The sequence below is a fragment of the Manis pentadactyla genome, chromosome 14 (genome assembly GCF_030020395.1).
Source record: "Manis pentadactyla isolate mManPen7 chromosome 14, mManPen7.hap1, whole genome shotgun sequence".
Lineage (NCBI taxonomy): Eukaryota > Metazoa > Chordata > Mammalia > Pholidota > Manidae > Manis > Manis pentadactyla.
In genome coordinates, this window is record NC_080032.1 from 17,336,596 (window position 1) to 17,352,576 (window position 15,981).

Sequence of the window (15,981 nt, forward strand, 5' to 3'; positions counted from 1 at the left end):
TAAGTCACTTGTCCCAGGTTGCAGAACTGAGTTGAACCCAATTCTGATTCCAGAGGCTGTGCCCATTTCACGGTTGAGGAAACTGAGGCTGAGGCAGAATGCACAGTAGCCAAGACCTCCTGGCCAATGAAAACCAGACCGGGTTTGCGGTCTCACGTGCTAACCAGCCACATAGCAGCTGGTTGCTTCCTTTCCGTTCTCCCAGAACCCCTGTCGGGCTCCACGTGGCCCCTTTGGCTAGACCTGCTCCCTTCTAGGGGCCCTGGGCATCTGTTGCCTCCCGTGGTCCCTTCCCACCAGTGCTCAGGTGATGCACGCAGAAGTGACAGGCCACAGTGAGATGGACCTTCAGAGACTGAACACGCCGTGACCCCGCCCCATGACCGGGATCAAGCGCAGAACATCCTCAGCCACCAAAGCCCCCTGGTGCTCCCTCCCAGACCTGCCCCCCCAGAGACTTGACCTCTGTCCTGACTTGGAGCCATGTAAGTTGGTGTGGACACTTTTTGATCTTTATAGAAATGGAATCACTGTGCAGTGGTTCTTCGTGGTTTGGTCTTAAAAACTTTTAGGGCAGTACTCATCAGCCACCACCCCCTATTGACCCAGCCCCCGGAAACCACCAATCTGCTGTCCTGGCCCCTCAGTCTGGCTTCTTTCCCTTAGCCGCATGTTTGGAGCTCTACACGGTCGCATGGGTCAGCACTGCATTGCTTTGCGTCTGAATAAAATCCCATTGCTAGGCCAGCTCCTGTGAGCGTGCCGCCTCCTCCAGAACTGAGATCTCGGAATCTAAGGTGTTGGCATCCCTGATGCTGGCTCCTGAGTGGCTGCACGCCAAGCCAGGGGCACTGGCAGAGGCAGGAAGTGGCCCAGGTGGGGTGGGGGTGCCGGGTCTGGGCACTGGGGCCACGTGCTGCTTTTCCTCCGGGGGCCTCCCCCATATATAAGGTAAGGGCAGTACAGGAGCCAGCATGTGTTTCCAGAACCTTCCAACTCAAACAGTGCTTAATTCTGTGTGTGTTGCACTTCCTTCTTCCTGGCCTGGGTTTGTTTCTAGGTTTGAGTCCCACATCTGATGACGACCCCACTCCTGGAAATTCTCACTTTAATGCTAATGATGTTCTGCCTCTCCAACCTGGGCGAGCGTCTGAAGGCTCCCGGGATTACCTGTGCCCTGGGTCCCTCCCGAGGCCTCTGCTAGTTGATGGCCACAGAGCAGAAGAAAAGGGTGCACAGGAAAGCAGGTTCTGAGAACAAAGGACGGCCTTATGTGGGACGGCCAGGCAGGTGAGGGACTCTCTGCCGCTGAGCCTCCGATCCCCTGGCCCTGGGGCCCGGCTGGGCTTGGGCCTGGTGACGGGGTGTCTGTGTTTGAGATTCTCCCTCTTGGCCCCAAGCCATGACCCGTTTTTTGTTTTTTTATTTAAACAGCTTTACTGAAATACAACCCACATGTCCTACTCACCCATCCAGATGTACAATGCAGCAGCTCTTAGTATATTTACAGAGCTGTGTGTCCAGTGCCACGGTCGGTTTCACTAGTTCTGGGACATTCTCATCATCCCCGTGAGAGTCTGTGTACCCTTCTCCGCCGTCCCCTTCGCTGTCGGCCCCTCGGCCCCTGGCAACCACGGATCTACTCTCTGGCTCTGTGGATTTACTTTGTCTGTTATATAAATGAAACCATACAATATGTGACCCTTTGTGTCGTCTTTCACTTAGAACAGTGTTTCCGAGGTCCACGCATGGTGTGACACGTCTCAGTACTTCTTTTTATGGCTGCATGATATTCCATTGTATGGATAGAGCACAGTTTATTTACCCAGTTATTATTCGGTAGGCATGGGGGTGTTCCTACTCTGTGACTCCTATGAATACTGCCAGACCCTCCATGTTCGAGTTTTTACGTGGCTGTATATATTTTCCTTTCTCTTGGGTACATACCTAGGAATGGAGTCTCCAGGTCACATGGTGATTCTACGTTTCACTCTTGGAGGACCTGCCACACCGTTTCCCAAATCTCCATGCCAGCATCCTGCTGTTCCAGTTCCAGAACGGCCAAAGCAGGGTTTCCCCACCTGGGGTCTGTGGTGGGCCTGAGGTGGTCTCTGACCCCCAGACTAAGGTGCAAATCGGGTGTCCCTGCATTTTTCTGGAGGTGAACATCCAGGGTGTTTATCGGATTTGAAAAAGCACTGCTGAGTCTCCAGGTCGCCCCTGCTCCTGCCGGTCCACAGGCTGGAGGAGGAGGCAGACAAGCAGCAAACTCCAGCCTCTTACCTCTGAGCTTTTCCCATGGCGCCTGCTGCTCGGGGTAAAAACTAGTCTGGTAAGTGGTGGAACATGCCGTCTGACTTGTGCTTTCTTTTCTTGCCCCTTCTTTCTGGAACCCAGCAAGGAGAACTTCAACCATGTCCCTGACCTGGAGCTCAACCCAATCCGATCCAAGATTGTCCGTGCCTTCTTCGACAACAGGTGGGCCCTTGTCCCTGAACCAGCGCAATGGCAGGTAACCCTGTCCTTGAGGGAGTTTTTCTTCTGCCCTTGTGAGCTCACAACAGCCTCTAAGCTGATGCAGAGAAGAGGGGCCGTGTTGGGTAGGAGTTAGGAGCACAGGTGTGGAGTCAGACAGTTCTGCGTTCCTAGCTGGGTGACTTTGGGCAGGTTACTCAACCTGTCTAGGTCTCTGTAGTGGTTAGCTATGGCTGCGTAACAAATGACTCCCAAACTGAGCCATTTAAAACAAATCTGTATTATCTCACTGTTCCTGGGGATCAGGAATCTGGGGGTGCAAACTGGCTGGGTCTTTGGGCTCAGGCTCAGCTGGGCCTGTGGTCACCTGCAAGCACACCTCGGCACAGCTTTGCTCCCAGACTCACTCTGTGACCGCTGGCAGGGGTCAGGGACCACCGTTCCACAGGGTTTCACACTGCAGCTGCTGGCTTCCCCCAGAACAAGATGTCCAGATGAGAGAGGGAGAGAGAGGGGGCATCTGGGATGGGAGCCACCCTGTTTTTGTAACGAATCTCCCAACTGACATCCATCATTTTTGCTGTATTCTCTTCATGAGCCGTGAGTCAGTGGGTCACCCCACACTTGGAAAGGGGACTACACAGGGCCTGGATCACTGGGGGCTGCCCTGGAGGCTGCCTTGGTTTGCTCATCTGTACAGTGGGGGTAGTAATAGCATCTGCCAGGGTTGCTGGGAGGGGCACTGAGGTGGTGTGTGTTAAAGAGCTCAGTTGGCTAGTGTTACGCTCACCGCCTTGGCTCAGAGAAACCGAGGCACAGAGAGGTGGTGCCCTTGGCCAGCATCCCGGCGCTGAAGCTCGGGCCAGAGCTCACGCCCCCAGGGGCCCAGGGTTGTTGGAATTGAGTCATGTGACTGGATGGGGACTCAGTGTGCCAAGGCTCTGCCCAGAGGTCGGGGTGGAGATGCCCTCCCCAGGGTTCCGGAGCCCGTGGGCAGACACCAGGGTCCCAGGCTCGACCTGTGTCTGTGGAGATTGCTGAGAAGCAGGGCGGTCTGGCAGAAGGGGGAAGGAAGGGAACAGGCATGTTGCAACAATAAGATGGGTGGGAACTTCCCTGTGGGTTTCACATTGTGCAGGCCGAACTACTCAGCTTAGTTTCTTCCAGGGCCGTGGGGCCCTGAGCAAGATGCCGAGCCTCCCTGAGCCTCATTTGTTCATGGGATGGGGGGGTGGCAGCCCTCGGGCTGCCCTAGAAGATGCAGAGGCCTTCCTCTAGGGCCTGTGAGGTGAAGTCTGAGAAGAGTGACCGAGAGTTAAGCAGGCACAGCAGAGAAGGTGCTCTAGGAGAGCAGGGCCACATGTGCAAAGGCCCTGTGGCACACAGCCTGGCGAGTGTGAGGCAGAGGGGAGGCCTGCTGGAGCACAGAGAGGACTGGTGTGGTGGAAGGCGGGGGAGGACAGGGCTGCATCATGTGGTCCCTAGACTAGCAAGAGGGGTCTTGACTTCAACCTAGGAACAGTAGTGGGGGATACTGATGGGTTTAAGGAGGGGTGTGGAGCAGGAGCCAGGCCTGCATTTGGCAGAGGTCACTTTGGCTGCCATAGTTGTAGGGGGCACCTCTTGGAGCTTTGGGGGTTACCCTGGGGGCTGGGTGAGCCTCTGAAGGGTGTCAAGCTGGGAATGATAGGTCTGATTTGCATTTTGCAAAGCTCATTCTGGCTGCCTGTGGAGTGCGGGGTTGGAAGATCCTGCTGGGGATGGTGGAGGCAGGACCAGGCTGCGGTGTGGCCATCAGAGGAGAGGAAGGACCGCGGGGAGATGTAGCCTGAAACTGACTGGATGTGGGGTTGTGGGGGGACTTGTGGGTCTGCAGCTAGGGCAGCTCACATTGCGCCTGCTTTAGTGATTGCCATCAGACCAGGGTCAGCTGGGGGGCAGCGGGTGGCAAGAGCCTCTCCCAGGGGTCCCGGGGCCTCAGACTCTGGCAGCTATTTAGGGAAACTGGATGTGGAGAAGGGGAGGCCCAGGGGGAGTCGGCAGGCAGCCCAGAAGCCGCTGAGGAGGGCAGGATTAAGGAAAGGCCCCCCCGGGCCTGGACCCAGAATAACTCGGGGGCTGCGGCTCCCAGCCTGTGCATCCTTCACACCCGGCAGGTCCTGAGAGGGAGAGCTGAGGGGCGGAGATGGGACTTTCTTTCCAAAAGTACCAGCATCAGCCTTGCTTCCTAGGACTCTTGAGGAATAGGACAGTGGGCAGAGAAGCCAGGCTTGGACAGCAGTTTCCCTGCCTCCAAAGATTCTGTTCCTTAAAGCAGGATCATCAGAAAGTTAAAGTGATCATCCAATTGAAAATATTGCTGTAAATCAGGCATTGCAAAAATAGCAAAAGCTGCCCTCCTCTCCCACTGGGTGGCAGGCTGGGCTGCAGCCTGTTTCGTCCACCAACCCTGGCCTTGGGTGCCCCATTTTGGAAATGGTATGGAGAGCAGGTGGGTCTGGCTCCAGGCGCTGGGTCTGGGTTTCCTTGGCCTCTGCACTCCTGTCATTAGAGACCCTGATGGCCTGTGTAGACCTCCCGGGGACCACTAGGAGGGGAAAGGTCCTCTCTCCCCCAGACCGGGTCCTGCTGTTCACAGCTTGGGTCTCGACCTTCCCCAAGGACACATGGCCTGCTTCCCAGGGCCTGTCCCTTGTCCCCGGTGCTAATCTTGATCCTGTCTTGCTGCAGCCTAAACCGCTTGGGACAGATGTGTGAGCCAGCCTCTGAGCGACCTGACCCACCCAGGGGATGTTTTCATGCCCTGTAAATTTGGTCTGTGCCCCTGGCAGTGAGAACTTTGAGATTATTATTGGAAGGAGCAGAGGGAAACTATAAGAGAACATTTCAGGGAGTTGGAAAAATACTTGAAACTAGGGCTTCCTGAATCTGGGCTAACATCTTGCCTCACATCTCAGGTTTGTAGTTTCACAATCCACCTCTATTCCAGGATTTGGATGCACCTCTTTCTGGAAAATCTGGAGTGGGAAATTGGGCATAGGGAGATCTGTAAACTGTGAGGTGTGCACACTTCAGGGACAGTTGGTATTTGAAAGGGAATAAATAGGTGGCCCCTAAAGAGAGAACCACAAATGTATTCCCTTACACTGAGGTGTAGTCGTGATGGCAGGGGAGACCCAAGTACATGGCTGTCGGTCTTCCCGGGCCAGCTGGGGAGCTGTCCCTTTGCAAGGACACATGGTGCGGCCAGGGGAACCCTCAGTCTGTCGGCCTGACAGTGGCCTGGCCCAGCAGAAGTCCCTCAGGGATGAGGGCTTGGCAGTAGTGACTCAGGAGCCTGGGTTTGCGTGGGGTCAGTTTCAAGCTGTTTTCTCGGCTGTTCTGTGCCGGGACCCACGTTGGGTGGCTTTTCGATGCACTCACACACATTTACTAGGGACCTGCTGAGCGCCAGGCGCTGTATGGCCCCGAGGCCGACCCAGCCTGAGCCTCGCCTGGAACCCGAGCCGTCTCTTGCCCCTTCAGAGAAGCCTGTTGATTGGGACCACTTGAAACCTCTGGTTTGTTGTTGTTTTTTTTTCTGAATGCTGAGCATTAATAAAGTCTGCACTTCGGTAGTGAACAGAGTCCTCAGGGCTGCCAGTAGCTGCTCACTGGGCTAGAGTTTCAAACAGCTAATAGAGGGCAGGAGTCCGCACTCCCTATGCAAAAGGCCAGGCAGTAAATATTTCAGGCTTTGTGGGCCATACGCTCTCTGCAGCAACTGTTCAGCTTTCCTCTGTAGCACGAGAAGAGCCGTGGACAGTAGCGGAATGGGTGGGTGTTGCTGAATGTCAATAACATTGTTTATGGAGACTGAAATGTGCATGTCATGTGATTTTTTACTTGTCCTGCAATGCATTATTGTTTTTTTCCCCCATTTTTCAACAACTTAAAAACATAAAAACCCTTCTTAGTTCACGGGCTGTACAAAAATAGGCAGTAGGTGGGATTTGGCCCCTGGGCTGCAGTTGGCCGACCTCTGGTCCAAAGGGTCAGGGAGGTGCGCCTCAGTGGGTCACTGGGTCACCAGCTGCCTCAGGTTCCCACCTCTGGGAACCATGGCGCACCCAGGCAGCGCTCCTTCCCAGCCCTCAGCAACAGCTGCGTGGTCGTGGGACAGGGAGCCCTGGGGGGGACAGCACAGGCTGGGCTCAGCCTCCCGGCGCCCCCAGAAGCAGGCTGTTGGTAACAGAACCCCAGGTAGGGCAGCTACCACAGGCCAGGTGCGCCCAGAAGGACAGGGTTCTCTGACCTGTGGGCAGTTGAAGGGCAAGACCCAGTTTTTAATTCACTTCTGAGACCCCCTCGTCCCTCCTGCAGGAACTTGCGCAAGGGATCCAGTGGCCTGGCCGACGAGATCAACTTCGAGGACTTCCTGACCATCATGTCCTACTTCCAGCCCATCGACACCACCATGGACGAGGAGCAGGTGCAGCTGTGCCGGAAGGAGAAGCTGAGATGTACGTGTCCCCAGGCCCCAGGCGGCCTGGCTGGGATCCCCGGGTGGCCTGTGGCACGGCTCCTTCCACGGGCTTACCCATGACTCCTGGCCTCCCTCTACCCCATGCGAGGCTCACCAGCAGGAGCATGTCAACACGGGGTGGTGTTTGGCTCTGGACTGTGTGCGTGAGGGCTGCTGGTGGCCCGGCTTCTCATTGCCCCCAGGGCCGGGCCAGGTATGCAGCCATGGAATGGCAGGGACCTGGTGTCCCCTCCAGTGTGGTGGTGGACAAACACCTTAACCTCTGTGAGCCTTGACAGCCCAGCCTGTGAAATGGGCGCACGACAGCCCAGACTGCACAGGGACCAGGAGAACAAGAGAAAAAGACATTTGCTGCTTTGTACGGTGCCGGGCAGGTGGGAGGTGGGGGAGCAGTGCTGGATAAACACAGGTGCAGGGGCTTCTCCAGTGAGAGGCTCCCTGAGGCCGACCCGTGCAGGATGTGAGAGGGCAGGTCCCCTGCCCGTCAGCTCCTGGCCTCTGTAGGGCTGCGGGATGCTCAGTGATGTCAGCCAGGACCCAAGCGGATGTCAACAAGATTAGAATAACCAGAGGAGGCCTAATGTCCCTCCTGCCCATTGGGGGACAGCTCTGAGCCACCAGGGGCTGGGATGTGGTGATGGCGGCCACCCTTGTAGCTCTGTCAGGAACTATCTTTTGAAGTAACACTGATTTGACTTGGTGTTGGCAGTCCTGTGACACCATCCGTGCTCACAGGGTGTCCAGCAATCGCTGGCCCTCACCTGGCAGCTGTAGCTTCCTGAGCCCCCGCCACACCATGAGGTAGACAGGTTACACCCATTTCACAGATGGGGAGGCTGAGGCTCAGAAGTTAGGTCACTGCCCAAGGTCATCCTCCAGGAAGGGGTCCGGCCCCACAGCCTTTGCCCTTCACCCCTACAGCTTTGGCATTCAGGTTTCACTGTTGGTGTCTTTTGCTCCTTTGATTTCAAGTGGGTAAGGCTGGGGGAGCAGGAGGGGCCTAGCTGAGCCCACCTCTCCCCCGCCGCCCCCAGTTCTGTTCCACATGTACGACTCGGACAGCGATGGCCGCATCACCCTGGAAGAATACCGAAATGTAAAGTATGCTCCTCTGCCCGTGGGGCTCTGGCCGCCTCCCCTGTCCCATTGCTGGTCGAGGGCCCAGGGTCACCGTTGTCCTGCCCCGCCCAGCAGGTGGTTGAGGAGCTGCTGTCGGGAAACCCTCACATTGAGAAGGAATCTGCTTGTTCCATCGCCGACGGGGCCATGATGGAGGCAGCCAGCGTCTGCGTGGGGCAGATGGTGAGCTGGGGCTCCCAGGCCCCCACACGCCCTGTCCCCCATGCCTTGCCCCGCTGTGATCTGCTTCTGGAAGGCCCCAGAGGCAGACCCCATGCCTGTCCCACGCACCACTCTCACTGGGCCTGGCATTGGAGGCCGTAGACCCCACTGTGTGGATTCCTGGGCTGGCAGGAAGCTCCCAGCTCAGGGCCAGGCAGTGTGCACACTGTAGAAGGAGAAGGCCCCAGCTGGCCCCAGGAGAGACGTGGGAGGCTGCAAGCAGAGCCACAGGAGGGTCATGGGGGAGGAGGGCGGGTGCACCCGGAAGATAAGCACAGGCGTGGACATGTGAGGCTGTCAGGGTCCGCCTGCTGTAGAATGGCTGGTCATTCTCAGCACTGTGCTGGGCAGCCCTGTGATGGCCTCGGGTGAGTTGAGTGGGGCTTCTCACCTGGCGCCCTCCACAGCAGGGTGGGCATTTCTCTGTGTGGGGTGTGCTATGCATTGTGCCCACATTGAGCAGCTTTCCTGGCCTCCCCCCAGCAGATGCCCATCACTCCCCACAGGTTGTGACAGCCAAAAATGTCACCAGATGTTGCCAAATGTCCCTGATGTGGGGTGTGGGCAAGACTGTCCCCAGTGAAGAACCATTAATCTGGGGGGCACAGACATAAATGGCCAGTGAAGCGTGTCCAGCACTGTGACCGAATAAGCAGTCGCTCCCAGCATGCGGCACTGTTGCCGGGCATGGGGAGCTCCAGACAGGCCAGGTGCCCCTGCGCTCTACCACAGGCGACCACATGGCATGGGCAGGCACCAGGCCAGGTATGTCACACACGTTTCATCAGTTTTTAGCCTTCCATAAATATTACTGGTGGGGAAACCGAGGCTTGGGGACATAAAGAACCTTCTGGAGGCAAGGGCAGCCGTCTGGACGGTGAAAGGTGGGCGTGGGCTCTCTTGAAGGGCTGGTTCCAGCCCGGCCAGGCCCTGACGCCCAGGGACCTAGTGGGGAGACATGACCTCGTAGACTCTGAGGGTTCCGGCTGGCCTGACCGAGGCTGTCACCTCTTCCCTCCTGTGTATGTGAAGCAGCCGCAGTGCCAGGTGCCCTCCTGGCTCTGGGTCGGCCCCGGCCTTGGTGGAGGGGTGTTCTCCTGCTGGGACCTACTGTTTGTGTCCCACGCCTGTCATCGAGGGTCATGGGAGGCCTGGGCCTGCGTCTGGGCCGGGGGTCTTTGGTCATTTTATGAGCTGGATTTCATCTGTTTCTTGGGCCCAGGGAGGTCTTGGGCTTTGGTGAAACCACCCCACTCAGCAAATCAGCTGTGGCAGAAGGGCTGGTGACCTCTGTGGGGAGGGCAGGAACCCCCCCACTGGTTGTCGAGCCAAATTCCCATTTGATTTAATTACACTCTCCTGTAAATTGCTCCCCATTCCACTCCAGTTTCAATTGGTGACAGTTTTCTTAATTTGCTGTAGTAAAATTGTTGGCAGCTGGCAGCTGCTGATCTGCATAAGATCCCCACAGCCTTGGAGGCCGAGGCACTTTGGAGCTGGTGCCAGCAGCCCGGGTGCATGTCCCATGCGTCTTTCTTTTCTTATGGATCCTCTGTGGGCTCTTAAAATATGTTCTCATGTAAACGTCGGCCAGATAAACACAGGTATGCTGTGTGCGCACAAGCACAGGGTAAGAGGTGGCCACATCAGTCAATACCACCCGGCCTCTGAGGACGCTTATCATTTCTGCCTGTGCCGCCCGCCACAGACAGACGGTCCATCTCCCCACTTTAATGGGCTTCCAAAGCTGGTTATCGACTGGGGCAACGATTTCTTTCTAGAGTGCTTTCTCTGCAAGTTTTCTTGCAGCTTGAGGGTGGAGCTGTTTGGCTGGGATCTCTGTGCCCTGTGGCCTTCCATTGGGCACCCACCCCCAGCCCTGGTCTCAGGCCAGTGGGACCTGGTCTATAATTAGCTCTCCTTGCCACCCTGGGAAGCTGGAGCGGCCCCCAGCGAGAGGGCAGCCGCTCCTCCCTGTCCCGTGGGTTGGAACAACAGGGGCCCTTAGGGACAGGGCTGGCCCAGGCATCTGAGAACTGGTTGCATTTATAAAATTAAAGAATATATCTTGATTTATTATCTGTATTTATTTAAAAAAACGGTAAGAAACCACCAAGGGTGAGGACTCCTGCCACACACATGGAGCCGGCTCTGCCGCTCCCGGCTGGGCAGGCAGCCTGGCCTCTGTGCACGCCCACGGCCTTACCTGTAAAAGGGGCGCGAGACCAGCCCATCGTGGCTGCTGTGAGGTATGCAGCAGCTTAATAATATTTGTAAAGCCCTTGGGGCAGTGCCTGGCACACTGCAGACCCTCAGAGTGCCTACTGTTCTCCTGAACCACCGCCAAGAGGGACAGAAAGAGCAGCGAGCAGCCCAGCCCCCCTCCCCATGGCTCCAGTCCTACCAGAGGTAATCCCCATCGATGGGGCTTATTTTCCCACAAATACAAGGTTTATGTGTAGGTCTTTCTTTTTGATTTGCACAAAACGGAATTGAATCGGTGCACTTACCTCTCCATCCTTATCCCACACGTCCCCATGGCAGGGGCTGGTGGCCTTCATAGTGGTGTGGGGACAAAATGTGCGTGCACACACAGGATCAGCACACACCTTTCTGCCTGTTTGTTTTGTTTTTCCCACTGTTTGTGTTTGGAGCCTTTTCCATACTGATGTGCACAGATCAGCCCCTTCCTAGTGCCTGTGTGGTAATCAGCATGGACAACCAGGACTGACTCAGCTAGTCCTGTACTGATGATGGGCCCTGCCTGGGATGTGTGCCGGGCTGTCACTGCCACGGGGGGACCTGCAGGCAGGGGTGCAGTGTGTGCTTGGTTGTGCCAGTGCCTGGGGAGCAGTAAAGGGCAGGCGCCTGTGTGCCCAGAGCAGGAAAGCGGCAGATGGAGACTGGCGCTGCCAGTGACTCAACAGGTGAGGGCCCCACAGCCAGATGTTATCGCCACGACTCACTGGGCACCAGCGATGGGCCCGCAGGCCAGCCCTTGTCCCCTGCCCCTTTCCCTGGTGGTGTGAGCTCAGATGATCGGTGCTGTTGTGAAGAGGCGGGGCCGGGCAGGAGGCGTGTGTTGGTGGCCGTGCTGCTGGGAGGTGGTGGTGGGTGGCTGCGTGGGAGGGGAGTCTGATGTCTCTTGCCCACCCCCTTCCTCTTCCACCCTCAGCCACCTGGTCCTCCTGGGGGGCTTGGTGGGGTCCTGGTAAGCCACACCTGCCTCGCATCCCCCCCTCAATCCATGAAGGGAATGCTGCAGCTCAGGTTACTGGCTTCAAGCTGGGGGTCCACGGTCCAGAAGGACCCCACTTCCCATCACACCACCTACCAGGCCCAGGAACCTACACAGCAGGTGTGGGGCAGGGGCGGGCGCAGAGTTCTGGCCGGAGCTACTCACGCTGTGTGTGCTCTGCCCCCAGGAGCCCGATCAGGTGTACGAGGGGATCACCTTCGATGACTTCCTGAAGGTGGGTGTCTGGGAGGAGAGAGAGGGTGTGGGGGCTTGAGGGCAAGCCCACTTTTCAGGAGACCAGCTTCTCTGTGGATAGGGGTCCAGGCTGAGTGAGGCCTTTAGTATAGCTTAAACTGGTTCTACTTATTTTTACTGAAAGAACAATATTCACACTTGGTCAAAACAATTCAAGCAATACAAAAAGGCATGCATACAACAAAAACTCCATTTCTCTCCTGCACGAGCCCCTGGCCCCCCTTCTCAGAAGTGTCCCTGTTGTTTATGTGGCTGCCTCATAGCCGGCTTCAGCCTCGATGGACTTTCTAGCCCCGACTAGCGGTGGTTCGGGCTTTGAGGGGCCTTTGCTCTTACAAGCATTCTCTGAGGCCAGGAGCTGACAGGCAGATACCCTGTCCTCTGCCTGGTGCTCTGGCCCTGGCACCCCAACAGTGGTGCCCCCAAGCCCTTTCCTGGAGTTGAGGAGCACAGGAAGTCCAGGGAGCAGGACCCAGAGGCTCTGGGTCCAGCTGTGCCCTGCCACCCAGGTGCTGCCAGGCCAGGGACGCAGGTGGCCACCGCCCCGTGGTGTGGAGGGGCAGCTGGGCCAGGCAGTCTCTTCCTAGTCTGCACCGCTGGCCTGGCCAGTCGTCAGCAAGCTGGGCGAGAGGAGGCAGGCAGCACACTGTCCTGGAGGGACAGACTGGAGGGGTCAGGCGGGCAGCCTGCTCCATCCCCTACAGGTGTGCCACTGTACGGATTACAAAGGGCAGAGTGAAGACAGGATGGCCGTATTTTTTTTTTTGCTGAGAGCCAGCTTCTCTGCCCCGACCATGCCCTCCAGTGGTCCCCAAAAGCATGTCCCTGCACTGTGGGAGGCTTTGCTGACCAGCCAGCCCTTCCCTTTCCCTGAGCCCCGTAGTGACCCTGTGGCCACCTGGCATTTTGCAGAAAACACTCTGGGTGTCCAGGTATCTTTCCCTGGGCACAGCTTGTCTACCCCACAAGGAGGGGGCTGTTCCCTCAGAACCAGACCTGCCTTCTCTGTGTCCTCACGGCACTCCCCTCTGCCACCTCTGGGAAACAAAGGCAGGGGCCCTGGGACAGTAGGCACGGGACAGTGGCAAGAGATGAGGCAAGGCCTCCCAGCCGCTCGGGCGCCCACGGGGCTGACTGCTCCTCTCCCGCCTCACGGCTATCCCTGGAGATGCTCAGGAGCTTGAAGGTCTGACGTCCCGGGGAGACAGAAGGCCGCACACCTGTTCCTGCTGGTGTTCCCCCTGCCATCTCTCTGTCGGTAGCCCTCTGGGGCCCTGAGTGGCCAGGGCGCTGGCGAGTGCTGTCCTGGGAGTGGTGGGGTTTGCAGGGAGGCAGTAGGCCTCCCTGTCCACTGGGGCCCTGGCCAGGACGGACCGGGCGGGCCCAGTACCGGGTTCTGTGGCAGTCCTGGGCACAGCTTGTCTACACAGAACAGGTGGCCTCCTGTGCCAGGGAGGTTACACTGACCAAAGTGTTGTGACCTTTTAATTAACGCTGAATGAAACCTTGGAATCTGCACAGCCCTTAACAGTTTACGGAGTGCTTCTATGGATGATTCTGAATGTGCGCCCCCAACATCCTGTGGTGTGGGCGGCACAGGTGGTGGTCTCTGCATTTGCTGATCAAAAGGTTTAATGGGGCTCAGGAATTTGCATGAAAATCACAGAGCCTGAAGTGGTGGGTGGGATTCAAACGACTTTGAGTTAAGAGCTTGGATTCAGTACTTAATAATAACTTGCTGTGACAGTCTCAGAAAGGATCCAAATGTCAGAGCCAAATTCACCAGCAGAAAGGCAGATGGAAGTAGAGCTCTTCCTCACTTGGCTCCTGGTCTGGAAACAGTCCTCTGGTCTCACCTGCCCCTGGGGGCACCCCAGCTGGTGGCGCAGGGCCGGCGGATGGTTGAGGACTTGGGCCAGGGGTGGTGGGGACGCCTTTCACGCTTCTCTGTCCCTTCCAGATCTGGCAGGGGATAGACATAGAGACCAAGATGCACGTCCGCTTCCTGAACATGGAAACCATGGCCCTTTGCCACTGACCCCGCCGCCTGCCCCGTGGAGAGGTGGCATTTAGCTCCGGGCAGAAGTCAGCACCCGTGGCCTGCGCAGAGGCCCGCAGGCGTCCATTCTCCTGCCAGAGCTCCTGTAAATACTCAGTACTCCGCACACCTCTTTTTCCTGTAGGGCATGGCAGGTGGGACTTTGCTGTTTTTATCTCTAATAAAAAAGAAGAGAGGGTTTGTTAATGAACCTGGCTCCTGTCTGTTCCTCACCTCCGCTCACGTGGCCTGGCCATTTGGTGGCCCAGGCTGAGTATGAGGAGCAAGCAAGCGGCAGCTGAATTTCAAAGGCTGGTTTGCAAGAAGGGATTTTTCTCCTTTTTTGGTTTACTTTGGATAAAGTGCTCTTTCCCTGCCTAAGTACTGGGAGCTTGTCTGCCTTCTCTATCCCAGGCAGTGAAGCCAGAAAGCAGCTCCTTGCTCCGCGGGGCTGTGACTGAACACTGGGGTCTCTGCGCTGTTGTGACCGGAGGGGGGAGTGTGTGCAGGGTGGTGGTCTGCCCAAGCTTGCCCCTGCAGCAGGGCGCCTGCAGTCAAGGCCTAGCTGATTGCCTGCAGGTGGTGACCCGACCCCTCCTGGGAGGATGGGGCCAGCTGCCTGGTACAGTGCTGGGGGCCAGGGGTGTCTGGGAGGCGACTCCCCAGGCAAGTGTCTCCCACCTTCTGATTTGAGGGCGAGCTGTGGTGGAGGGCAAGGAAACAGGTCGTTCATCTCGGCTGGTCGCTGTGCCTCATGAGTCCCGGGGGGCTGGCACCTGTGGAGCCTGCAGAACTGCAGTTGCGGCGTGGGGGCGATCTGCGGGCTCGCTCGGAGCCCGATGCCATGGCCCTGCAGTCACGTGTCCCTGCTGACGTTCTAGGGTCTGGTGGTCACGTTTGCAATGTGCTGGTTCTTTCTGTCTACACTCCCTGGGACATGCCTGTCTAACCTTCCGAGAAAGTCCTTCTGATAACTGGCAACTGCTGCTGTTGACATTCGTGAATGTTTAATTCATACACTTGATAGGAAGTACGCTTTCTCTTGCCCCAGTGCACAGGGGTTTGTGAGCCTCCATCCTGGGCTGCCCGCCCCAGTCTCCCCCCAGCAGCCATCAGGTGGCCTGGCAGTGCTGTTCTGCAGTGATGTAAGCAGGATGAGGTTAGCGCGGCAGTGAGGTGTGTGGAGGGGAGGGAAGTGTGACTGTACAGGAGGGAGGCCAGTGGGATGCAGGAGTCCCGGGTGGCGGATTCTGCGGCAGCAGGGCTTGGGAAACCCTGGTCGAAGAACTAACACGCATGACCTCAGAGCTGAGAGGTGACCCAGGTCCCTGCTGGCGTTTTGTCGGCAGTAGGCATGTGGCAGGACTGGCCGGGGCCTCGATGCAGCTACGCCCGAGAGATGCTGGCCTGGAAGGTGAGCCCTGGGGCCTCATAAGGTGGATGGGCTTCCTCTCTTCCAGATTCTGGCAGACTAGCCAGAGGCAGTGCAGCCCAAACCCTGGGTCTGCAGAGAGCAGCCTGTAGTGCCTTCCAGAGCTCTGCTCCTCAGACTACCACTTCTCTTCACAAACTTTTTGACATCTTCAGGGTTGTAGGGTGGGGGGCGAAGGCAGAGGCCTGTTCTTCCTCACCCTTAGGCACCAGCAGACTGGTAGGAGACCAACCCTGAAAACCACAAGGCAGGCACCAGGCAGTTTCCTGTGGAGCGGCAGGAGGCCATCGCCTATGGCTCCCCCCTTCCCTTGATTCTGGGGGTGCTGTCTCACATGCCTGGGCTTCTTGGCTGCTGGCAGAAGGGACCTAGGAAGTCACAGGGATGGCCTGCTTTGGGGGAATATGGTCCTGTTGTTGGTTCAGGAAGTGTCCCCAGGGCCAGCCTGCAGCCCTGCAGAGCTGTGGTCTCCCTCCCCATGCCTGTCCGTCTGCCCCCAGCCAGTGAGATGCACCCACAGTGTCACTGAGCAGCAGGATTGCTGGCGTGGCCACTGGAGACCAGAATTTTCTGGGAGACTCCCAATTTGAGATTTTGTTCTTCTCAACAAAGGCAGTTCATTAATGTAAAGTGCTTTTATAAATAATAAATCTTGCAGCAGCCCCAGTACCCTGAGT

General features: G+C 57.3%; 1 protein-coding gene across 4 annotated transcripts in view; it reads left to right on the forward strand.

Moving 5' to 3' along the window:
- The window catches only part of TESC (tescalcin), a 43,045-nt gene extending 28,962 nt beyond the window's left edge, over nt 1–14,083 (forward strand). The window contains exons 3-8 of one of the 4 annotated variants that reach the window (XM_057492038.1): nt 2,398–2,512; nt 6,838–6,977; nt 8,035–8,101; nt 8,195–8,302; nt 11,767–11,814; nt 13,795–14,083. In XM_057492038.1, the coding sequence (XP_057348021.1) occupies nt 2,398–2,512; nt 6,838–6,977; nt 8,035–8,101; nt 8,195–8,302; nt 11,767–11,814; nt 13,795–13,872 (556 nt within the window). In that variant the 3' untranslated portion in view covers nt 13,873–14,083. The remainder of the gene's footprint in view (nt 1–2,397; nt 2,513–6,837; nt 6,978–8,034; nt 8,102–8,194; nt 8,303–11,766; nt 11,815–13,794) is intronic. The other 3 variants (XM_057492039.1, XM_057492040.1, XM_057492041.1) reach the window with 3 other exon arrangements.
- Nucleotides 14,084–15,981: the final 1,898 nt, after the last annotated feature.